At 38.9% G+C, this 25,272-nt stretch overlaps 3 protein-coding genes across 9 annotated transcripts in view; 2 read left to right on the top strand and 1 right to left on the bottom strand.

Moving 5' to 3' along the window:
- The window catches only part of LOC126628555 (uncharacterized), a 111,477-nt gene that overhangs the window by 30,303 nt on the left and 55,902 nt on the right, over positions 1-25,272 (top strand). The window lies entirely within an intron of this gene.
- On the top strand, positions 2,123-13,597 carry LOC126628558 (uncharacterized). Of its 2 annotated transcripts, none has more exons than XM_050298302.1 (5): positions 2,123-2,273; positions 2,479-3,504; positions 11,945-11,977; positions 12,472-12,589; positions 13,319-13,597. In XM_050298302.1, exons 2-5 carry the CDS (start codon positions 3,325-3,327, stop codon positions 13,339-13,341), a joined length of 354 nt encoding a protein of 117 aa, XP_050154259.1. In that variant the 5' UTR covers positions 2,123-2,273; positions 2,479-3,324; the 3' UTR covers positions 13,342-13,597. The 2 variants fall into 2 exon arrangements, with proteins under 2 accessions (XP_050154259.1, XP_050154258.1); XM_050298301.1 differs by lacking the exon at positions 13,319-13,597 and adding an exon at positions 12,803-13,068.
- Positions 13,923-25,272, bottom strand: part of LOC126628540 (disease resistance protein RPV1-like) — an 88,807-nt gene continuing 77,457 nt past the window's right edge. Inside the window, exons 2-7 of one of the 6 annotated variants that reach the window (XM_050298273.1) lie at positions 17,887-17,960; positions 16,444-17,542; positions 16,059-16,358; positions 15,105-15,950; positions 14,322-14,964; positions 13,923-14,212 (exon numbers count right to left, since the gene is read on the bottom strand). In XM_050298273.1, the coding sequence (XP_050154230.1) occupies positions 14,043-14,212; positions 14,322-14,964; positions 15,105-15,950; positions 16,059-16,358; positions 16,444-17,542; positions 17,887-17,960 (3,132 nt within the window). In that variant the 3' untranslated portion in view covers positions 13,923-14,042. The remainder of the gene's footprint in view (positions 14,213-14,321; positions 14,965-15,104; positions 15,951-16,058; positions 16,359-16,443; positions 17,543-17,886; positions 17,961-25,272) is intronic. The other 5 variants (XM_050298268.1, XM_050298271.1, XM_050298270.1 and 2 more) reach the window with 5 other exon arrangements.

Here is a 25,272-nt window from a genome sequence, read left to right as displayed (position 1 = left end):
ACACATGACAAATACATGTATGCAATGCGCCTTGAAGTTAGGGCATTTGTAGACATCGAAATTTCGGTGAAATAAATGTTGACCAACACATTAACATTTCAACAGGCCGAGGCATACATGTCACATGCCACGTGTCGCACAAATTGTACACATAGCGTGTGTCAACAAAATCTAACGAGTCATTAAGAAGGACACGTGTCAACACTTGGCAGAAGGAATTGTTTGGTTCTAATTTTATATTCAAAACCAAGCCTTGAAAAATTCTATAAATAGGAGACCAAGACATTCATTTTCATGGACCAATTCACTCATTCATTCTCTACACCCAAATTGGAAGAGAATTCACTCCCCACACATCCAAAAACCTTGAAGCTTTTTAACTCTAAAGCTCTCAAGCATGCAACCTCCCAAATTCCCAAGAATTCCGAAGGATCGAGAAAGCATTCTTCGTTCTTCGCCAAAGCCTTTGAAGAATCAACACCGTTACACGTCCCGGTTCTTCCTTCGCCACAAGCCAAATCCTTGAGGCAACCATTCATCCAAGATCAAGTCACCCCAACCCTTGGATCAACAACACCTTTGATTTTGAAGAATCAACAAGCACTGCTACACGTGTCGGTTCTTCCTTCGCCGCAAGCCAAATGCTTGAGGCAACCGTTCATCCAAGATCAAGTCATCGCGATCCTTTGATCAACAACATCGCACATCTACACCTTACAGAGATTCGAATCAAAGGATCAAGATGTAAAAAGATTGTAACCTACAAATTCATTAACACAAAATTTAATTTGTACACGTGTTCTTGTTTCATTTGTCGCAGGAAATTCATGTTTACAACATGCTTGCTTCGATTTATTAATCACCGCGATTAAATTATCTAATTGATTTAGTAATCACCGCAATTGAATTATCTAATTTCTATTGGAACATCACCTTAAAATTGAGTAGAACTTCTTGTGATTAGTAATTGTAAGTTCACTTAAGGCAAATATCACACTCTTAAGGGTTGCATGATTTTTCAAAGGGTTTTCACAAAGCTTAATGAGTCTTGCATGTTTATATTTGATCTGAACATTACAAACGGGTTGCATGTTAGATATACGTTTTCACTTGAATATCACGAGGAAAATATGCATTAGGAAAACCTAACCTTTTCAAAGCATGTATGTGGAAATTCATAAATAATTGGTAAAATTGCATAAAATTGTTAACGATGACTACAGAACCCTAGTGCTTAAATTGTTTTCCAAAATTGTTTTCTTTTGCCTTATTTACTTTGCCAATTATTGATTTATATTTATTTGAATTCGTTTTTATTATTTTAAACTCCAAAATCAACTTTTTCAAAACTTTGTTCAAAATAATTAGCTAAGGATTACTTTAAATACAAGTTATTCATCCAATTCTTGTAGAAAACGGCATTGCTTGAGCTGCTATATTACGATAACCTTGTACTCTTGCATGTATTTTTTAAGTATTTTTATTCCTACTTTTGCATGTGGTAAAAATCATTTCAAGAAATTGGCGTCGTTGCCGGAGATTGTTTTAAATAATTTGTGTTTATCATATTCTTAATTGATTATTTGTGTATACAAATTTTAATTTTAATATATTATTAATTTATTTTTTCTTGCATATTGCTCAAATTTGGGTTTTGATTTTGTGAACAGCGATCGGATGGCTTTCTTCATGTAAAACAAGCATGCTAGGTCAATTGCATTCCAAAACCACAAATAAAAGCATTAGCCGCAGTTGAAAGATTGGAGGGAAACTGTTATAAAATTGGCTTGGGATACATCCGACAATCTGTCACCCCTATTTTAAGTAAGTCTTTCATTTCTTTAAGAGGCATGGAGTTCGGGCTAGCTGGACAATGAGCCAAACATCATAATTTAGTATTGAATTGGTCACTTACATGAGTCGAACCTAAAATCTATGACTTACAAATAAAGAGAAATATCATTAGATTGTAGTAAATAAATCGCTCTGGTTAAATGTGCAACAAAGTGCCAATCAAATGAGATGGGCTTGGTTCAATCTAAAATTGTAACTGGCCCATGAAGCCCATTTAAGGGTAAGAAGGGGAAAATAATCGACAGATTTTAGGACTTGTTTTAGAAGACGGGTTTGGGTTTAAGAAACGGATAATTCCAGCCGGTAAATTGCACGTCAGTGCTTAAACCCCCATAAACCCAAACCCTGGAGCTTCTTCTCAGACTCCTCTGTGCCTCTCTCAACTCTCGCCGTCTTTGTTATCCTTGCAGCTTCAAAAGGTTAGGGTCTCTCTCTCTCTCTCTCTCTCTCTGTGTATGTATATTTGGTTTGTTTAGCCTGAAAGAAAACAAGGAAAAATCATCAATTTTAGAATTTGGTATTCATAAATTGGTTTTGATATTTGAAATGAAGTTGTATGTACCATCAAAAGCTTAAATCCTTGTGAAATTAAATTCTATGATATTTGGGTGTTTGAATTTGTAGGGGCTCAGACATCACAATGGAGAGGAAGGCTCGTGACAGTGACAGTGAGTTCAAGGACAATGGCGATTTCGACAGCGATGAGCTGAGTGTTACTTTGATTTGTAAATTCTGCTATTGGGTTTCGGTAATTATTTGGTTTTTCTTTGGTGAATTTGTTGTTAGTTGATGATTTGTGATGTAGATGGAGCAGGAAGAGGATGACTTTGATGATGAACAAGGAGGAAGGAGAATCAGAAAATGAGGAAGAAGATGGAGAAGAAGTGGGGGAAGAGGAAAATGGTGATGGGCAAACCTATAATAAAGATGCCGAGATGGAAGAATTCGAGAAAGAATACATGAATCTTCATCATCAGGAGCGGGAAGAGACTTCTGTTCACAATCCTTTTATTTTTAATTATAAACTTGTGATGCATCATTAGAATGAAGACATAGAGCTAAATAATGTGAATATAGGAGATAATATGCATAGCAGTTGGAGGTTGGTGATGAAATTTGATATTAGGTTATAGAAGTCATTAAATAATGTAAATAGTCCGCAAGTGTAGCTATAGGAAATGAATACTAGTGCCAATTTCATCTTAGTTCAAGGATAATTTTCAGTATCTATTTAATTTAGTTACTATGAAAGCATAAAATGGAGTTATATAGGCTGACATATGAATTTAATCTTGTTCCTCGGTTATTCTCTCTTCCCATGCAGAGATATTTTAAAGAAAGATCTTCTTAAAGGTCAAGCAGTGAAGAACCAAAATTTGCGTTGTTCAAAATAATAGCTCTTCTAATATCCATGAAATAGGTTTTGTTTTTCAACATCAAATTATTGCTCCTTGTTTAAAGCTTCTTTTTATGCCAATCCTTAAATTGAAAAAAATGATTTATATAGTGAATTATTGTCTGATTGATGTTCATTCTTACCCGTTTTCTATGCCTTTTGTTTTCATTTTTCTGAAGGCTCTCTGGGACAAAGCTCTTGAGTTCAGATTCTTGCTTCAGAAAGCATTCTCAAGTTCACATAGATTACCACAGGTCGCTTTTGCATTTCCCCTTCTTTTTAGATTTTTGACATGTTAAGATATTACGTTCTTTCCTGAGAGGTTGTCTGCAGGAGCCAATTAGGTCTTTATTTTGTGATTCACATGAGGGTGTCAATGCAGCATATTCTGGCCTAGTTAGTGTGTGCAAACTACAGGCTTTACTTGTGAAGAACCCGTCCTTTGTTCGAGCAACAGATAGTGTGTGCAAACTACATTTATCAAACTATTATAGTTATTTTGTAATACAATTTGGCTTTCCATTGTTGTGCATAATCTATCATTTTCCGCATGATAAGAATTGCCAATATGTGAAAGATCTGTAGATATGCTTTGTGTATTACATTTTGTGTTTGAAGTTTTTAATAACCGTTTAAATTCTCATAAAGTGTGTTTAGCTTATAACTATACTATTAGCTGAGATAGAGTTTAATTTTATCAAATCAAACTTTAAGGAAATGCTTCAAGTTTCCTCGATTTCATATGATTTTGAGGGTTCCCCAAATTTCAATAGTTCCACTACAACAGTTACTATAATTAGTCAGATTATGCTGGTACTAAGTTATCATTAAGAGTGTAAGAGTGTTAATCAAGAGGAATGGATTGAGCTCAGCCTTGCCCAAGCTTATCCCAAAACACAAAGCATCGAGGTTGAGCTTGGACTGGCTCAATTGTTACGTAAATCTTGGAACATCAGCTTTGGGTCTGCTGAATTGTAGTGAAGTTTGTGCTTAGTTCTGATTGAGGTCAAGCCATTCCCAATATTTGTTGCAGTCGTCAAAAGCATAATGTTGGCAGGGAAGGTAAATCGGTTGGGCCGTTTTGTTGATCTGAGGATAGCCAAGATGAAGCCAGATTTCAAATTGCCCTAGGATATATTGACACATATCTTTCCTGCTTGATCTCATATAAACCTTAGCCTGATTTAGCAAAAAAATTGGCTTTTGGGCTACCATGGTCTAATTGACTGTCCTACTTTGTACTGTTTACATCTTCATTAACTTCATACTGCATATGTTCATATATTGCTTCTCCTAATACATATCCTGTTCTGTAGGTAAATCTGGATGATCTAAGATGTCATATTCTATTATCGTATTGAAGTATATGTATAAAACTGAATTTTTTTTTTCCTTCTTCATGCCATACTTCGCTGATCCATTTGGAGCAGCAAAAAAGAACTTCAGAATTTTGTTGTTTTATTGTTAAAATTCTCCTAAACCCTAAAGAAGAAAAACAAGCCATTTTCAAAGAGAAAGTAATCACCCAGTGTGTGTGGGATAGAGAGGGGGAAGCTAACCAAATGTGGGATTCCATGGCTAGTTGTATCCGAAAAGTAGCAAAAGAGGTATTAGGAGAGTCCAAGGGCTTTGCCCCACACCAAAAGGAATCTTGGTGGTGGAATGAGGAGGTACAAGCAAAGGTGAAGGCTAAGAAGGAATGTTGTAAAGCCTTATACAAGGATAGGACCGATGAAAATGGTGAAAGGTATAGAAAAGCGAAGCAAGAGGCGAAGAAAGCTGTGAGAGAAGCTAAGTTAGCGGCTTATGACGATATGTATAAGCGACTAGATACCAAAGAAGGAGAGTTGGATATCTATAAACTAGCTAGAGCAAGGGAAAAGAAGACAAAGGACCTAAACCAAGTGAGGTGCATCAAGGATGAGGATGGAAAGGTTCTTGCTACAGAGAACGCGGTTAAAGACAGATGGAAAGGTTATTTTCATAATCTTTTCAATGAAGGACATGAAAGGAGTGCTTCTTTAGGGGAGTTGAGTAACTCAGAAGACTGTAGAAACTACTCTTTTTATCGTAGAATCCGGAAGGAAGAAGTGGGTGTAGCTTTGAAGAAGATGAAGCATAGAAAAGCAGTAGGCCCAGACGATATACCAATCGAAGTGTGGAAAGTTTTGGGAGAGACAGGTATAACATGGCTCACTGACCTTTTCAATAGGATTTTGAAAACGAAGAAGATGCCGAATGAGTGGCAAATGAGCACTTTGGTGCCTATCTACAAGAATAAGGGCGATGTACAAAATTGCATGAACTATAGGGGAATTAATCTAATGAGTCATACAATGAAGCTCTGGGAGAGAGTCATTGAGCATAGATTGAGGCAAGAGACACGGGTTTCGGACAACCAATTCGGGTTCATGCCAGGGCGCTCAACCATGGAGGCAATCTATCTCTTACGAAGATTGATGGAAAGATATAGAGATGGGAAAAAGGATTTACACATGGTCTTTATAGATTTGGAAAAAGCGTATGATAGGGTCCCAAGAGACATTCTTTGGAGGATTTTAGAGAAGAAAGGAGTACGAGTAGCATATATCCAAGCTATACAGGATATGTATGAAGGAGCAAAGACTGCCGTAAGAACTCATGAAGGACAAGCCGAAAGCTTTCCCATAACTGTAGGATTACATCAAGGCTCATCCTTAAGTCCTTACCTTTTTGCGTTGGTAATGGATGAGTTAACAGGACATATTCAAGGTGATATTCCTTGGTGTATGCTTTTCGCAGACGATATAGTGTTGATAGATGAAACTCAGGAAGGGGTAAATGCAAAGCTTAACCTTTGGAGAGAAGTGTTGGAATCTAAAGGTCTTCGCCTAAGCCGATCAAAGACAGAATATATGGAGTGCAAGTTCAGTGCAAATGGAGGCCAAAACGAGTTAGGGGTGAGGATCGGAGATCAAGAAATACCAAAGAGCGACCGTTTTCGTTACCTAGGATCTATCTTGCAAAAGAACGGAGAATTAGATGGAGATCTCAACCATAGAATACAAGCTGGATGGATGAAGTGGAAGTGCATCCGGCGTGTTGTGTGACCGCCGTATGCCACTGAAGCTCAAGGGAAAATTTTATAGGACGGCAATAAGGCCGGCGATGCTGTATGGCACAGAATGTTGGGCGGTGAAGCATCAACACGTATACAAAATGGGTGTAGCGGAGATGAGGATGCTTCGTTGGATGTGTGGGCACACGAGAAAGGATAAGATTAGGAATGAGGATATCCGGGGTAAAGTAGGAGTAGCCGAAATTGAAGGAAAGATGAGAGAAAATCAGTTACGGTGGTTTGGACATGTGCAAAGAAGGCCTACTGACGCTCCGATTAGAAGATGCGACTATGGGACAGAGGTTCAGGGCCGAAGGGGCAGAGGAAGACCTAGGAAAACTTTGGAAGAGACTCTAAGAAAAGACTTAGAGTACTTGGATCTAACGGAGGACATGACACAAGACAGAACACAATGGCGTTCTAAGATTCATATAGCCGATCCCACTCAGTGACTTGGATTTTCCAAGTCTCCAACCGAGAAGTTTTCCTCACTCGGGAAATTAAGGGAACACTACCTCAACCTATATGCTCCACTCACAAAGCTTCAACATACAAGCTTCAACAAAAGAAAATTCAAAGAACTTAGCGAAGAAGGCTTTGGTGTATTTAACACAATACGTTGAAATGAAGGAAACCTTATTTATTGATATCCCCGATAAGTTACAAATATGTACATATACTTGAGTCAAAATAAACAAACAAGAGGGAGCCTTCACAAAGGTTGCTTAGGAGAAGTCTCAGCAGTCGGTAGAGCCCCAGAAAGAGAAGGCACCGGAGGGGGATCATTCGGAGCCTCAGTACTGGACAAAACCCTAGAAGGAGGAGGCATCAGAGATTGATCATTTGGAGCCTCATTACGCGGTACAGCCCCAGAAGACGAAGGCAATAAATGCCTTTGGAACAAACCCACAAATCTCTGATGATCAAGTAAAACCTGACCATCAGATTCCTTCATCTGGTCAAGCTTCCTCTTCATGTTTGTAGCATAGTCATGTGCAAGCCGGTGCAACTGTTTATTCTCATGCTTAAGCCCTCTAATCTCCTGTTTGAGACTCATCACTTCAGCCGCCAATGATTCAACTTGGCGGGTTCGAGCAAATAGGCGTTGGGCCATATTAGACACAGAACCTGCACACTGAACACTGAGAGCCAGAGAATCCTTAACAGACAACTCATCAGACCGTTTGGAAAGTAGTCTGTTATCTTTGGGAGTGAGAAGGTTCCTGGCCACTACCGCAGCGGTCATATCATTCTTCATCACGGAATCCCCAACGGTAAGAGGACCAGTAGGGGAGACGAAGGATGGGCGCCATATGTTGTCTGGAGAAGGCGGGACTGCCTCTTCAACAAGGTTCAAGTCAAAACGACGGTCGGAGGGGCCAGACATTTTCAAAGGTGTTGAAGAGAGAAGAGGTCGGACAAATCAAGATCTTAGAAGTGCAAGATTGGAGCTTCTACTGGTGGATATTCAAGTGTGCTTTGGAACTTAATGTCAGCCCCTATAAAAATCTGCACTCGACGAAGCTTCAGAAATCGAAGAGGCGCCTGCTCAGAAATCGAAGAGGCGCCTGCTCAGAAATCGAAGAGGCGTTTGCTTTCTCAAAAGCTGGGCTGCTCAGAGACCACGAGGGTCGATCTCAGAAATCGAAGAGGTGTTTGCTTTCTCAAAAGCTGGGCTGCTCAAAGACCACAAAGGCCGATCTCAGAAATCGAAGAGGCTTGCTTTCTCAAAAGCTGGGCTGCTCAGAGACCACGAGGGCCGATTTCAGAAATCGAAGAGGCACCTACTTTTCCAGCCTTGTCAGCACCTGTCACACGCACACTCAGCTTTGCGGAAATTATGGGCATTCTGTCGAAGATTTCTGGCGAAGTAGAAAGCACATGAATCGTACTGTTCAACCACCCACTTCCCACACGCAACAGCAGCTCATGGGTACCACAGATAACTTTGCCAAAGTTCTCTGACAAAGTTGAGACACGTGAAGCTTGCAGCTCCCACTACATCGCTCTGACCAAGAAGGGTAAAAGAATTGCAAAGAAACAACACTAACAAAGTTTAGACACATAAATTTTGAAGGTCTAGCTACCATATTATTACCCACAAGGGTAAAGGAACAGTACCACTGCTGGATAATTGGAAAGTCCCGGTGTGTCAACCTCTGTGCTTCGTGGCAAGGTAGACTAGCAAACATGCCCAACCTTTACTCACATCCGAGAAAACACTCCTAACAAGATTGCTTGCTCCAAAATCGAAGAGGCACCGCCCTCCGAATCTCGAGAGCCAGACTCCCAACATGATTACTTTCTCAAAAATCGAAGAGAGAGTAAAGGAACAGTACCACTGCTGGATAATTGGAAAGTCCCTGTGTGTCAACCTTTGTGCTTCGTGGCAAGGTAGACTAGCAAACATGCCCAACCTTTACTCACATTCGAGAAAACACTCCCAACAAGATTGCTTGCTCCAAAATCGAAGAGGCACCGCCCTCCGAATCTCGAGAGCCAGACTCCCAACATGATTACTTTCTCAAAATCGAAGAGAGGGTAAAGGAACAGTACCACTGCTGGATAATTGGAAAGTCCCTGTGTGTCAACCTTTGTGCTTCGTGGCAAGGTAGACTAGCAAACATGCCCAACCTTTACTCACATTCGAGAAAACACTCCCAACAAGATTGCTTGCTCCAAAATCGAAGAGGCACGGCCCTCCGAATCTCGAGAGCCAGACTCCCAACATGATTACTTTCTCAAAAATCGAAGAGACACCGCTCTCCGAATCTCGAGAGCCAGACCCCCAGCAGGATTGCTTTCTCAAAAATCGAAGAGGCATCGTTCTCCGAATCTCGAGAGCCAGACCCCCGACAGGTCTGTAATCTTCACACGCAACATCAGCTTTCCAGATACCACAAACCACTTTTTCAAAGTGCTCTGACAGAGTTAAAACATGTGAAGCTGGCAGCTCCCACTACCGTGCTATAACCAAGCAGGGTAAAGGAATAGCATTATTACTTGATGTTAGGGAGACTCCTATATATGTCGACTTCCATCCCTAACGGACAGGCAGACCTGCAAAAATGCTCAACCCTTTCTCTTATCTGAGAGGGCACTCCCAACAAAGCCTTTCGAAATATTCAGCTTTCTTTCCCCCCGATAATACCTCTGTAAACAAGCTATACTAGAGCAAGAATATCTCATATCATCAGGGTTAAAAGCAAGAGTATCCCATATCATGCTTTTTCCCTGTCTTTTCCTTTGGCCTTGTTCTTACCTGCAAGACAAGGAGAAAGAGAGCAATCAGTCAGCACTTGGAATCAAGCTTCCAGCCAGGAACTGACTGCCTGGAACCCCTTACCTGATTACTTACCTGGCATTGCTCTCGAGTACTCATCTTCCACATCTTATGCTTCCAGGGAAGATACCGCATCTGCCTGAGGAACAGATAGGGCAAGTGAGAAGGATACAAGGAAGCATGTGGAGACAAGCGTAACAGCACACGTGCCGATACATCCACTACTCTATCAAAAGCAAAAGTATCCCATATCAGCAGGGTCGAACGTACTCTAGATTTGATGGACTTGTTTTGACCCTCAAATTCTTCAGTCGGCCTTATACTCTGGAGGAAACCTGAAAACCCTCCAGCCCAGTTCAAGAATAAGCCTGTGGAAAGTTACTTCTTCAAAAGCAAAAGTATCCCATATCATCTCTCCTCATTTTTCTTCTCTTTATCCTTCATGCTGCCTGCAAGATAGGGAGAATGTGAGCAAGATAGGGAGAATGTGAACAATCAGCCGGAGCTCTGATTGCTTACCTTGTCTGTCACCTCTTTCAGCAGATCCCCCAGCTCGGCGACTTGGGGGACTCCTATTACATGGTTTGTATCTCGCTTGACCAAGCATGAAACTACAAGTAAGCTTCAAGTGAAATTGATACATTACCTTGTGCATCTCCACCAGTTACAGATACCACCCCTGGATGGAGGAAGAGTACTTCCAGAGAAGATGCCACATCTACCTATGAGACAGATAAGGCAAGTCAAGACGATACCACACTCTGGTACTTAGAAGTTTCGTGGCTACGAGATCATTCTCCCACAATATTTCCTAATGTCATTTGTACTAAATCATTCACTTGTACTCACTAAAGGAGAGCTTGAACCTATGTACTTGTGTAAACCCTTCACAATTAATGAGAACTCCTCTATTCCGTGGACGTAGCCAATCTGGGTGAACCACGTACATCTTGTGTTTGCTTTCCTATCTCTATCCATTTATATACTTATCCACACTAATGACCGGAGCAATCTAGCGAAGATCACAAAAAGTGACCGTTTTCGCTACCTAGGATCTATCTTGCAAGAGAACGGAGAATTAGATGGAGATCTCAACCATAGAATACAAGCTGGATGGATGAAGTGTAAGAGTGCATCCGGCGTGTTGTGTGACCGTCGTAGGCCACTGAAGCTCAAGAGAAAATTTTATAGGACGGCAATAAGGCCAGCGATGTTGTATGGCACAGAATGTTGGGCGGTGAAGCATCAACGTACACAAAATGGGTTTAGCGGAGATGAGGATGCTTCGTGGGATGTATGGGCACACGAGAAAGGATAAGATTAGGAATTAGGATATCCGAGGTAAAGTAGGAGTAGCCAAAATTGAAGGAAATATGAGAGAAAATCGGTTCCGGTGGTTTGGACATGTGCAAAGAAGGCCTACTGACGCTCGGTTCGAAAATGTGACTACGGGACAGAGGTTCGGAGCCGAAGGAGTAGAGGAAGACCTAGGAAAACTTTGGAAGAGACCCTAAGAAAAGACTTGAGTACTTGGATCTAACGGAGGACATGACACAAATGAGCGCAATGGCGTTCTAGGATTCATATAGCCGACCCCACTTAGTGGGAAAAGGCTTTGTTGTTGTTGTTGTTGTTGTATTGTTAAAATTCTCTTAAATGGTGCATTCAAGTAGGTTACTATTATTGCTGTATTTCAATACCTTGGTGTCTAACTTTTGTTATATTTTAATTCATAGTTCTTATCAGTTAATAAATGAGGCTATTATGTATTTAAATTTGTCAACTGTTCAATATGACATATACGAGGCAATAGTTTTCTGAAATTTAAATTCCATTAGGCACTAATTAAATTAGTTTTCTATCTAAAGGGCAAGCAAAGAACCATGAAATGCATTTGTAAATTATACTTGTAAAAAATCTATGTTGCCATATGTTTACTTTATGTATACTCTTGAGCAGTTATGCTACGAATTCTTTCATGCTCCGACAACTTCTCTTGCATGAATTTTAGAAATTTGTTATACTATTTTCAACTTTTCATTATTGGTGCATTTCCATGCGGGTTACTTGGTCCAACCAAGACCTGTCACGTTGTATCTTGTAGAATAGCTACTTTCAAAAACAAATCGATAGACAAATGGCAGAGGAAGACAGATGCAGATGAGGAAATCAGTAGTTGTTGTATTTGGTACTGTAAGATAATAACTCCCACGTGCATGCTCATTTGTGCTTCATAATTTTAAAATCATAACAAGATGGGTTTTTCTTAAGTTTTGTACATTCAGTAACTGAAACATAAGTTGTGGATGTGCAGGTTCTTGAGGGGTACAACACTGCAAAGAGAGAGGTACTGATTGCATATAATTGTGGTTAACTATAATCCTATATTAATCTGAGGATCCATCTGTAAATTCATTGGAATTGAATGTCCATGGAATTTACATTTTTTTCATGTGGTATTTGAAGTTTTTAACTCCCAAATGAGGTACAAATTCATCGTTTGGGATGGATGCAGTTTATAATTAATTTGATTTGAACAAATTTGGGTTGTTTGTGGTGTTTGGTACTTTGCTTCCATTTTCTTTTTGGATGGCCCTAGTGTGACTTGATGAATTTGTTCCTTTTATTGCTATAAGAAAAGATCATGCAACCTGTGTGTGAGGGCTGTGACAGTTTCAATACTCTTCATATGCCATTAGCTTTAATTCTATCTTTATGTTTAAAATTTTGATTCGTTTGCCACTTCGATGTGCAGCCTGTAAGGTCTGCTTTAATTATCTTTTATATGTGTTATATTTCTCTTTGCACAAATTAAGTACTTTTATTCCTTCACTCTGATAGGAGACACAATCTGATGCTGGTGCACACGCTGATGGTGACCCCGAACTTTTGGATGACTCTGAGTTTTACCAACAATTACTGAAAGAATTTTTTGGGACAATTGACCCAGCAACTTCTGGTAAAACTATTAGGCCATCTCATACTTCATATATGAATGATTGCATTTGAATTTGATATTAGATACGGTTTACCCAATCTATAAGATTTCCTGTAGTTCAAAACACATGCAATCAGATTGCATATAAAAGGTGTGGCTTTTGAAATTGTTAAGGATTGTATCCTCCCAAGTGATATCCGGTATCCTCGTTAACTTGCTGCTTTGGATATGTAGAGTGGATGAACATGATTTTCAAACAATTTGGACTCGTCTAACCACCTTGACGTGACTAAGTCTAAGCCATGAGAAAAGTTTCATTCAAACAATCTGCATCTGCAGCTATGGAAGTCAATGACATTGTATTGTCTCTGCTTATAGTGGGCTTGGAACCTAATTGATCCCGAACTTCTATTGTTCAAGTTTTTATGTTTTTGTAACTTTAAAAACGGAACAAGCTAGCAGCTATTCCTGCTAACAATCACAACCTAATTGATCCTAAACTTCTATTGTTTATTAATTCTGATTTTGCGCTATTTGATTATCTGCATAGACATTATTTTATTCCTTGAAAAAGTTGCATGCTAAGAAGAGAAAGATTGTTGACAGAAGAGCCTCTAATAGTCGCAAGTTATCAATAGATTCTTCGGTTCCCTATGTGAAACTGCTGTGATTTTGTTTTGGAATATCTTGGAGCATCTGTTGAGCAAACTAGGCTAGATTGTTTTAAGGCTTTGCATTATGCTTTTGCAGGTATAATGTTTATGAGAAGATAGTAAATTTCATGGCTCCAGAGACCATGGCCGTTTCTCCTATGCTTCCTGACCTCAATAATTTGTTCGGGTTGAAGAAGCAGAAACCAGCTTCCGCAGTGTAGTAGCAATGCAATGTTGAATCAGCTGTATAGTCCTTAGATCTCAGGCTAAGAAATTGTCTGCTGTTAATTTATTTGATATATTATTCAATCTAATATCTGTTGTACTGATATTTATGTAATTTACACAATTTTTCAATGGGGGCAGTCTTTCAGAAGCATCATTTTGTTGTAACTGACAATTAATATCTGTAAATTTGACATTTATAAGCAGATAGGATGCTTTTGCTTTCCCCTATGCCGAAATATTTTCCCCCAATTCGAAGAATTGATTCTTGCCTGGTATTGCTAAAGATACTTATGTCAAATCCTTCCCTTGTATGTTTAGAATCGTTTTTTTCAATTATTTACTGCTAGTATACAACCATCTGTTTATCTTCTCTAGTACGGGATTGTATGCAATCAGTGGCAGGGAAGAAAAATTCTTAAGTATCACTTATGTTGGATGTATTTTATGCTATATTTATTCAATATTTGATGATGTTGAAGATGAACACATCTGAAACTTTGATATTTTGAAGGCAGAAAACATCTTGAAAACAAGGAGGGAATCCAAAGATGTCTGGATCAAATAAAATTACAAACTCATGGATGGCTTGTGGATTATTGTCGCTTCTTTTTCTGGGAGATGGAGGACCGAACTACCAAAGCAAGCGTGAAAAGTAATCCGGCAGCTGTGACAAGAACCTTCCAGCCTCTGAAGCTGCAGTTGTTACTGGCAGCCTTCGTAATTGCAGTTGTGTAATCAGGTTCATCCTCTTGCCCTTCTTTGTCTGAAAAACATACAAATAACATAATATTTATGTTTTTGAATTGAATACAGACGGACTTGGAAGTGTTTGGATGGAGTATAATTCATTGCAATACAACAACACAGCATACCTGTGTCTTCTTCATCATTGTCCATGATGAGGCGATTGAACCATCTCTGCTCATAGTCATCTGTGTCTTCTACAATTTCTCCGAGGAAACCAAGTGTGTATATTCCTTGTATAATTTCCCACATGGACAAATCTCCACCGATGACAGCTGGATAATTAGGAACTGATTTGGTGTTGTGTTGGGTACTTATAATCATATTATTCTGGTACTCTTGCATAAGCTCAACACCAAACTCCTTTATCCGAAACAACTTATGTGGTCCGGCCACTATTGAAACCACCACTTCATCTCCACATTGTAATATTGTTTCGTTCTCCATCTTCCAATGACTCAACCATATCATATCTTCTTCGTCGCCTGGGATACCATAGAATAATGGGAAATAGATCCACTTCAGACCCTTGCTCTTGTTACTCACTTTGATTATCATTGGAGGTTTATCATCAGCATCATCATCATCATTATAATTAGAATTCTCCTTGTTTGCATAGGTAGCAAAGATGTTCAAGCCTCGGATTCTGTGAGTAGAAGGGAGAAAAGGGACAATAAAAGATATGGAGGACTTGGTACTTTTATAGCTGAACCGGCCTGGAACCTCATTCCCAACAAAAAATGTGCTGAATATACCATATTGATACAGTCCCTATGCATTTTCCATGATCATCACAACATTACTAAGTCATTTATTTCCCACTATATATATACATATATATATATATATGACTTATGAGAGAGAGAGAGAGAGAGAGAGAGAGAGAGAGAGAGAGAGAGAGAGAGGCGCACCTGAACAGGACTCACTTTTGAACCATAGCTTGAGAATGGAAATGCGTTCATTGTAATGGGTGGCAAGGATCCCAAGTTGCACAAGCCCAAAAGTTTGATCATTTCCACATCAACTCTATCAATAGGCTCTAACTTGAAATTGTACTCCCACTCAACTATGTTGTCGTTGTCATTCCCAAAGGCCTGTAGTTGGAGCGCCACAAACGATTGATATGTTACTTTTTTCAATGATATGCAATCGGATACGTCCATTTTTTCATGTACTCTCGGCAACCCCACAAGCGATTCAAGCTTCTTACAATTACAAAAAGAGAGTTCATCGATCCTCCTCAAACCTTTGATGAAAACTGGTAGGCTACAAATTGGATTCTCATCTAGATATAGTCTTTGTATCGAGGATAGATTACTTAAATCCGTAGGAATGGCATCATCAAAAAGATTGCACCTACTGAGATTCAACTCTACTAAAGAGGAAGGAAAAGAACTCAAGTTAGTTGAACATCTTTCTGGCCTTAATGGAATACCATCTGTTTTCAGAACTTTCAGAGACTCCATCTTCTTTATCATCTCCAATGGAAACTCATAAAGATTTGAGCAACCAGATAAAATGAGTGTTTCAAGTGATTTAAGCAAACAAATATTCTTCGGAAGCATCCTAAGATTCTTGCAATCCTTCAAATTCAAGGACACGAGTCTCTCTAGATTTCCAATGGATTCATGAACATCAATCAGGCTGGTGCAATCAACAAGAATCAATTCTTCTAGACTGGGGCAAAATGAGAAGTCCATGATTTCAATGAGGGCATGGGAATGGCTGACGTCAAGGAACTTCAATGATGGAAGAAACTGTGTAAAATAAAAACAAAGAAAGAAAAAAATGTGAAGGAGTTAATTTTAACATATGCAATTGGTCAAAAAATAAAAAACTGAATTGAAATAAGTAGAGTAATGTACTTTTTTTCCTTTCCAGACTTGTCTCAAACTACTGTATTGCATTTCAAGAACAATTAGACACTCCAAAGGAAAATCAATCGGTATAGAATCCAAAGGAAATTGAAGCCAACACAACCATCTTAATCTTGTAGGGAAATCTGCATAACATCCATCCAGTCGTACATTACTAAGATGGAGTAGTTGTAATTTGCGCATCCTAGCAAATGCATTGGTTTCCAAGACTATCTCATTTGTGTTTATGGGACCGTTTGCAGGATGGTTACGCATATCCAGGACAAGACCTTGGATTTTTTTTGTACCCTAAAGGAAAAGAAAGAGAAACATTAATATGCATAATTTTCACAAGAAGAAATACATATATAGACATAAAAGGCATGTTTCTTACATTCTTTTTCCTCAATACTTGGAATGAATCCTTATGGCGCCATAATCTACTACGTTTCTCAGGCTCTTCTGATTCGTGGCGAACAATTTCTCTTCCCATTTCACGAATCATGTCATGCATTTTTACCTTGCCGTATTCATCAAGTGTCACCAAGCATCTATCAATGAGATTTTGAATGCCAACAATTGTATAGAAATCACATCCATCGAGTATTCTAACAATGTAGCTTTTGTTCCTTCCTATTAGGAAACAAGCAATGTGGAGGAATAATTTCCGGTCATGGTCATCTTGTAAACTTTCATAGCTTATTCTTAGTTTATTCATGATTTCACCATTAGGAATAACTTTTAGCTTATCCAATGCACTTTCCCATACACCTATACTTTCCCCTGATAAAGAAGAACCCAAAACTTTTAGAGCTAATGGAAGTCCATCACTATGTTGCACTAGCTGTTTTGAGTGCTCCATGTATTCTTCTATGGAATGGTCCTGGCCAAAAGCATGCCAACTGAAAAGCTTTAAGGATTCATTGTAATCCAAAGTTTGAACTCTGTGCACCTGTGTAACTTGATCTGCCTTTAGCAACCTTTCACGCCTAGTTGTTATTAGTATCTTACTTCCCGGATAAAACTGATCTTTCATCCTTAGGATTGCATCTAATTGATCCATTTGGTCAACATCATCAAGAACAAGTAGAACTCTTGTAGAGCTTATGGCCCTTTCAATCTTAATTATTCCCTCACTAACACTGTGTATTTTCACTTCTCTGTCGTTCAAAATATCAAAAAGAAGTTGCATTTGTATTTGAACTAAGCCATTTGGTCGATCTGCTGTTTCTTTGATATTTTCAATGAAACTACTTCCTTGAAAGCTTCTAAAGTTTGAATTGTAAACATGTTTTGCAATGGTTGTCTTCCCTATTCCAGACATGCCATACACAACAAATATACCAACATCACTTGATCCATCTTGTAACCACAAATTGATGCGTTCGGCTTGAGATTGCATTCCAATCAATTTTGGTTCAACACTCACTGGCGTGCGAGTTAACTTGTCTCCTATCACTTTAACAATTTTTTTGATAAACTTTGACTCGTACCTAAGAATTTGCAAACAAAATGAAAAATGAATTGGGGAAATTAGATAATTAAAACATATGTTGATTGGCTTTGTCCGAACTATAGACAAATACATCACAGTTCACATCCTAACTTTTTTCCACACAACTTTCAAAAAAATTTAAGCAACTGGAAACCAGTAGATTAACATGGAAAATGACTAATCCTTAAGTTGAGTTGAGTGTGATTTCTTTAAGTTGACCTAAATTGGGATTATCATTCACTACCGAGATTGAATTAATAAATATATAAAAATCTAGGTCACTACGGATCATACATCAAATTGACTCAAGAAAGAGAAGAGAAATGAGATAATGAAAGTTACCCATCAGCTTGATTTTGTAAAACCATGCCTGCTAGGTCTGCAATCTCTGCAAGTGCCTTCCTCCATCCCTCCACCTTTTCCGGCGACTGATTTTTCTGGCTTCTAGCAAATCCTTTTCCAACACTTCCTGTCTGCTTCCTCACATGGGACGGATCGACATCGTAGAAGACTGGTAAAACTACATGGTCCGAGGTGGTCCTCTTGCGTTCAAGGATCAGCACAAGATCATCAAGACACCACCTGGATGACACGTAATCTTTCGAAAACACGACAACAGAAGTTCGTGACAGCTGGATCGCTTTCTGCAATCCTGGCTTTATATCTTCTCCTCTCTCGAGTTCATCGTCGTCTCGGAACGTGAGAAATCCTGCGTTGTTTAAGGCTGTGTAGAGGTGGTCGGTAAAAGTCTTGCGAGTTTCTTCGCCTCTGAAGTTCAAGAACACGTCGTAGCGATAACCCCGAAAAGTGTTGGAATCAGAAGAGGTTCCTGGAGATGTTCTCACAAGAGCCATAGATGGATGAAGAACCAAGTCAACGCTGGTTTTTGGCCAAGCAAATGCTAAACGGAAAAAAATGTATTTCGCTCAAGGAAGTGTCGTAAGTGATGAGAGAGGTGGGGATGGTGGTCAACAATTATTATTGGAGGTGTCGGTGCCCATACAGAGGTAAGCCAAATTTTGTTTATATCTTCTCGAATATGTGGGTGCAGTATTTTTTTAAAATTATTATTATTAAAAGAAAAAGTGAGTTCTAAAATATTACAATACATTAAGACCATCTCCAAACCTGGGCTAAAAGCCAAATTAACCCCCAAACACTCTTCAAACCATGTTAAAATTTTAGGCTAAATGCCAAATGTTATTTCTGGGCCAAATACTCCCCAGCTTTTCCCCCGGGCTAAATGCCAAATGTTTATCGGAATTTAAATTTTTTTAGATTAAAATGTTCATAAAATTAATTTACAATAATCTACATATTTATTTTTTTTTAAAAAATTGATTGAAGAAAAAAATTAGCCTAAGTTCATTCTTTAATAATTCCGGGCTAAAATTTTATGGCAGAAAGGTTGGAGCCGAAAAGATGTTTCTGAGCTAAAAGCCAAATTTTCTTGGCTAAAAAATTTAGTTTTTAGCCCAAGGGTTGGAGATGGTCTAAGAGACTGGAATTTTCGAATTTACAACGTAAGGGTAGAAATGGAACACCATGTATAATATCCTAGTGGATATTGAACAACATGCAATATTTTTTTATTTATTCGTTATTTAATTGTGGATGAATAATACCAACTTGGTCAACTGTTATTTTTCATTTAGGGCACGTTTGTTTGACAGGATTCGCTGGGACTGGACTGGCCTAGACTATAGTCCGGTGTTTGGTGGGCACCGGTATTAGCTTTAATGAGCTTAGGTGGGATTCGCTAGGACTAAGGGGGGGCTTAGCCGTTCTTCACGAGGGATCCCAATATCGGGCGGACTCGTAAGCCAGAGAAACCATCGACAGATTTTCTACGTCTTCCCACATCCCACATCCCACATCGTCCTCATCTCTACGTCTGCCCTCGTCGTCGTCTTTGCCGTGCTCCCACATCGTCCTCACGCTCATCGTCGTCCTTACAGCATCTGGTCGCTGTCATCTGCCTCAAGTTGGTAAGCTTTGAATCTTCGATTTTTTTCGTCGATTTGTGTGGATTTGTTTGTGATATTAACTGAGGTTTATTTGATTTTGTTGTTTTGGGTTTGAGAAATTCATAATATACAAGTGGATTTGCAATTGAACAAATTAGGGTTTTGATATTTAGGTGAAATTGAGGTTAGAATTTGGGGTTTTCATAAGATGAAATTGAGATTAGTCTCAGGTGTGTGCTCTGTGTGTGTGTATTTGTGTGTACTGTGTGTAATTTGTCTATGTGTTTGTGTGTGTGTGTGAGTGTGTTTGTGTGTGTGTGTGTGTGTGTATTCTGTGTGTAACCTGTGTAATCTCTATGTGTGTGTGTGTGAGTTGTGTGTGTAACCTGTGTGTGAGTTGTGTGTGTAAAATGTGTGTGTAATCTATCCGTGTGTGTGTGTGTGTAATCTGTGTGTAACCTGTGTAATCTGTGTGTGTGTGTGTGTGTGAGTTGTGTGTGTAACCTGTGTGTGAGTTGTGTGTGTAAAATGTGTGTGTAATCTGTCCGTGTGTGTGTGTGTGTAATCTGTATTTGTGTGTATGTGTGTGAGTTGTGTGTGTAACCTGTGTGTGTAAAATATGTGTGTGTGAGTTGTGTGTGTGAGTGTGTGTGTGTGTAATCTGTCCGTGTATGTGTGTGTAATCTGTGTTTGTGTGTGTATGTGAGTGTGTGTGTGTGTGTGTGAGTGTGTTTGTGTGTGTGTAACCTGTGTGAGTGTGAGTGTGAGTGTATGAGTGTGTTGCACTCTGTCCGTGTGTGTGTGTGTGTGACTGTGTTTGTGTGTGAGTGTGTGTGTGTGTGTGTGTGTGTGAGTATAAAAACGGAGTGTGTGTGTGAGGGTAAGAGTGTGTTGCACTCTGTCCCCGTGTGTGTGTGTGTGACTGTGTTTGTGTGTGAGTGTGAGTGTAAGTGTGAGTGTGAGTGTGTGTGTGTGTGTGAGTGTAAAAACGGAGTGTGTGTGTGAGTGTATGAGTGTGTTGCACTCTGTCCCCGTGTGTGTGTGTGTGTGTGACTGTGTTTGTGTGTGTGAGTGTGTGTGTGTGTGTGTGAGTATAAAAACGGAGTGTGTGTATGTGAGGGTAAGAGTGTGTTGCATTCTGTCCCCGTGTGTGTGTTTGTGTGACTGTGTTTGTGTGTGAGTGTGAGTGTGAGTGTGAGTGTGTGTGTGTGTGTGTGACTGTAAAAACGGAGTGTGTGTGTGAATGTATGAATGTGTTGCACTCTGTCCTCGTGTGTGTGTGTGACTGTGTTTGTGTGTGAGTGTAAGTGTGAGTGTGAGTGTGTGTGTGTGTGTGTGAGAGAGTATAAAAACGGAGTGTGTGTGTGAGTGTATGAGTGTGTTGCACTCTGTCCCCGTGTGTGTGTGTGTGACTGTGTTTGTGTGTGAGTGTGTGTGTGTGTGTGTGTGTGAGTATAAAAACGGAGTGTGTGTGTGAGGATAAGAGTGTGTTGCACTGTCCCCGTGTGTGTGTGTGTGTGTGACTGTGTTTGTGTGTGAGTGTGAGTGTGAGTGTGTGTGTGTGAGTGTAAAAACGGAGTGTGTGTGTGAGTGTATGAGTGTGTTGCACTATGTCCCCGTGTGTGTGTGTGTGTGACTGTGTTTGTGTGTGAGTGTGTTTGTGTCTGTGTGTGTGTGTGTAAACTCTGTGTGTGTGTGTCTAATTTCTCTGTGTGTGTGTGTGTGTGTGTGTGTGTGTGTGTGTGTGTGTATATCTTTAGTTGGTGTCTGTGTGTGTGTGTGTGTATTTTGCACTGGAAGTGTGTGTGTGTGCTCTGTAAGTGTGTGTGTGTGTGTATTTAGTTTATAACCATGATATTACAATGTGAATGTTTTGTATGCTGAACTGCAATATTCTGTGGTTGTTGGTTGCAGAGAAGAGGAGCATAAACGGAAGGATAAGGCTAAGACTACCGCTTCACAGGTGTCATTTAATTTCCCTTTTAACATGCAATGCCTAGCAATTGTGACTTGACTGATTTTTTTCTTTTTGTTGATCCAACATTAATTGTGACTTGGCTGTTTATTTTTTGGGTTGTTAATGCAGTTACTTGTTTCAGAATTCTTTGTATACCGTTTATTTTGATCTAGTTCATTTCGAATCATAATCACTTCATTTCCATCACCCTTAATAACAGTAAATATTACATATATAATGTCCTTATTTAATTTTCCTTTTTTTTTGTTTGGATAGATATGGATCGAAGGAAGCTTTTATTGATCTTATTGTTAGAGATGTCTCATTTAAAGACAATTTGCATTTGTACGATTCTTGTGGTGATGATGCTAAGGGCCAAACAGAGACATGTTGAACGACCCACTTTGACTAATCGTTCACTTGTTAGACGAGAGATTAGTTTGTGTTATCTGAATGGTATAATAGGGAATACTGATATTGAATGTGTCAACGAATTGAGAATGGATAGAAGGATTTTTGCCATATTATGTGACTTACTTCGTCAAGATGGGAGGGTAAAAACTGATGGTTTGGTGTCTGTAGAGGAGCAGGTGTGTATGACTTTACAAATACTATCACATCATACTAAGAATCGTAGTATTGGCGGTAGATTTTATAGGTCGGGAGAGACTATAAGTAGGTATTTCAATAGCGTATTGCAAGGAATTTTGCGATTACAAGGTATCCTACTAAAAGTCCCTCAGCCTGTGCCTATTGATTCTACAGATCCTAGGTGGCAATGTTTTAAGGTATGATAATTTTTTTTCATTTTCCCTAAGCTTTAACTCTTCATTCCCTTTGTATAAATTAACAAAAGCTTAATTTTTTTTTTTTTTTTTTTTAGAATTGCTTGGGAGCAATAGATGGAACACACATTGATGTGCATGTACATGAAATTGACAAACCAAGATACCGAACAAGAAAGGGTCGAGTCGCAACTAATGTGTTAGGTGTGTGTTCAGGCGATATGCAGTTCATATATGTGTTTCCGGGTTGGGAAGGTTCCGCATCAGACTCTAGAGTGCTACATGATGCAATTACTAGGCCTAATGGTTTTAAGGTACCAACGGGTAAGAGTATTAGTTAGTCTCAACTTTGTAAGTTAGGTCTAGTTTTGTTTGTCAACTACAAAACACTAATAACGTTTTTTTTTTATTAGGTTATTATTACCTTGTAGATGGTGGTTATACAAATGGTGAAGGATTCCTTGCACCCTATAGAGAAATACCTTATCATTTATCTGAATGGGAGGGACGAACGCCTTCTAATAAGGAAGAGTATTTTAACATGAAGCATTCTAAGGCAAGGAATGTAATTGAACGTTGTTTTGGCTTGCTAAAAGGAAGGTGGTCGATACTAAGAAGTCCATCTTTCTATCCGATAAGGACACAAGGTCGAATAATTACCGCTTGTTGCCTACTACACAATCTTATTAGGCAAGAGATGTCTGTAGATCCATTGGAAAATTTGCCAATAATACAAGATGGACAAAATACAGAAGAAGGTGAATATGTTGGTAGTGTTGAAACATCTGACCAGTGGACTGCAAAGAGGAATGTCATGGCTCAGGAAATGTATAATGAGTGGAGAGCAATTAGGAACCAACAACCGAACTAGCTAGATGTGTTAATGATAACATTTTATTTTAGTATTCCTTTTTATCATGCATTTGTTGGATATTAGCATAATTATTAGATTGCTCATCAGTGAATGTTAAAACTTTTTTATTGATTGGATGGTATGCAAATTATTTGGATATTATGCAAATTAATTGGATATTATGCAAATTGATTATTTGTATTGTATTTTAGTACATTCAAATATTTTTTGTTTAGGTATGGATAAAGACAATATTTTGAATGCTACTCAAGAGCCAAAAGGAAGAAGGCGTAAATGGGAAGCATTTGAGGAAGAAGTATTACTATCCGTTCTTGAGGATTTTGTTGCTCGGAAGCAACGGTGTGACATCGGTGCTTTCAAACAAGGTACTTTGATTGAAATAGGGAAAGCTGTCAATGTTTTATGTCCTCATTCCAATATAAAGGCAACTCCACATATTGAGTCAAAGTTGAAGAAATGGAAAAAAACATATAGTATGGTCGTTGACATGATAAACACAAGTGGATTTGCATGGAATGATGTCAAAAAGTGCGTTGAAGTTGATAGTGATGACGCATGGCAAACTTATGTGCAGGTTCATATCCTATTTTATTTATACATTAGTTTTGTTCTTGCTGCTTTATTTGTTACACATGCTCAATTTTAGTTTTGCTATGTTGATATAATCTTAGAAAAATAAAGAAGCCGATGGATGGAGAAGCAAACCTTTTCCACTGTATGATCGATTCGCATATATATTTGGAAAAGATCGGGCTACGGGTAATGTAGCCGAAACCCCTGCTGAAATGGTGGAGGAACAAAGTCATGATCAAGTTGGTGCAAGTGATATTGGAGGTGAAAATTTTGTTTCTTCAATGAACGAACAAAGCCAACAAAGCATCCCATTTGAAAATAGCCAACGAAAGAGGAAAAGAGGTGTGGGAAGTTCAAGTGATGGAACCGAAGCAATTATCAGTGGACCGAAAGAATTTTATGTTGAAAGTGGGAAGAAGATGCCAATGGTAACTGAAGCTTTAGTTCAAGGTACTGCAGATCATAGTGACATAGCTAACGAACTTGAAGAAATGGGTCTTTCTTCTATGGATCAAATTGATGCATTGTCTCTTATTTTGAATAAACCAAAAAATGTGGGAGTGTTCAGGGCAATCAAACCAGAACTCAAGAAAGTGTTTGTCCAAAGGCTTTTAAGCGACAAAGCAAGCGGATGAGTATATTATGTGGTGTCTTTTGATATGAATGTATTTTATTAATCGTACAATCTTAGGTTATGACTTATAACTTAGCTTTCCACTATGAAGTATTTTGGCTAATGTTAACTAGGAGTTTGTAAATTATGGAGATCTACTTTTGAATGGTATACTATAGTTCACTGGTATTTTGTAAATTATGGAGATCTTCTTATGTACTTGCTCTTGCTTGTTAATCTAGTCAGCTATGATTTATGCCACATGGAAAAAGAGACGGCCCCTTATAGCCTGTTTAATTACCATGCTTTTCTATTTTCTTTTCTTTTGAGCAAGGTTTGTTGGGCACACTTGGAGGATTCTTGAAACCAAAGTATTAGTACTCACGTTTCCCCTTCCTTCAAAACCCTACCACCATTGGATCCTAGTCATCTTCACCCAACAGAGAACCAGAACACCATATATCATGCACGTGAAGAACTGAAGTGACATTTTCCATGGCAATTTTACTTGCTTCAGACAAATATCTAATATGAGTTCCGTTTTCTTAAACTCTATAATCCAAGAAAACTATCATTAGTTAATGTTCGATTTTATTGCATAAAGTTTAGGATTACTCTATTACACAAGTATCTTCTCATGACATTTGTAGCATTACTTTATTACACAATGGCAAAAATTTGTAGTTCTAGTGTAAGCAAACACAAATCTGATGAACAGTACTATTTTTATTATCCTGCTTCTTAGTTCGACACTGCACCAAACGCTTCACTAAGTTAGTCCAGCTTAGTCTAGTCTAAGCCAATCCAGCTTAGTCTAGTCTAAGCCAATCCAGCTTAGTCCCTGCAGCTAGTCCAGTCCGAGACAGTCCGGCGCAACAAACGCCCCCTTAAAGGTCTAGCTTGGTCTACTGTTACTTATGTTGATTATTTTATTTTATGAGAGATTTTTTCATGTGACT

Source organism: Malus sylvestris, chromosome 7, assembly GCF_916048215.2.
Source record: "Malus sylvestris chromosome 7, drMalSylv7.2, whole genome shotgun sequence".
Lineage (NCBI taxonomy): Eukaryota > Viridiplantae > Streptophyta > Magnoliopsida > Rosales > Rosaceae > Malus > Malus sylvestris.
This window is presented reverse-complemented; position numbering and strand designations above follow the sequence as displayed.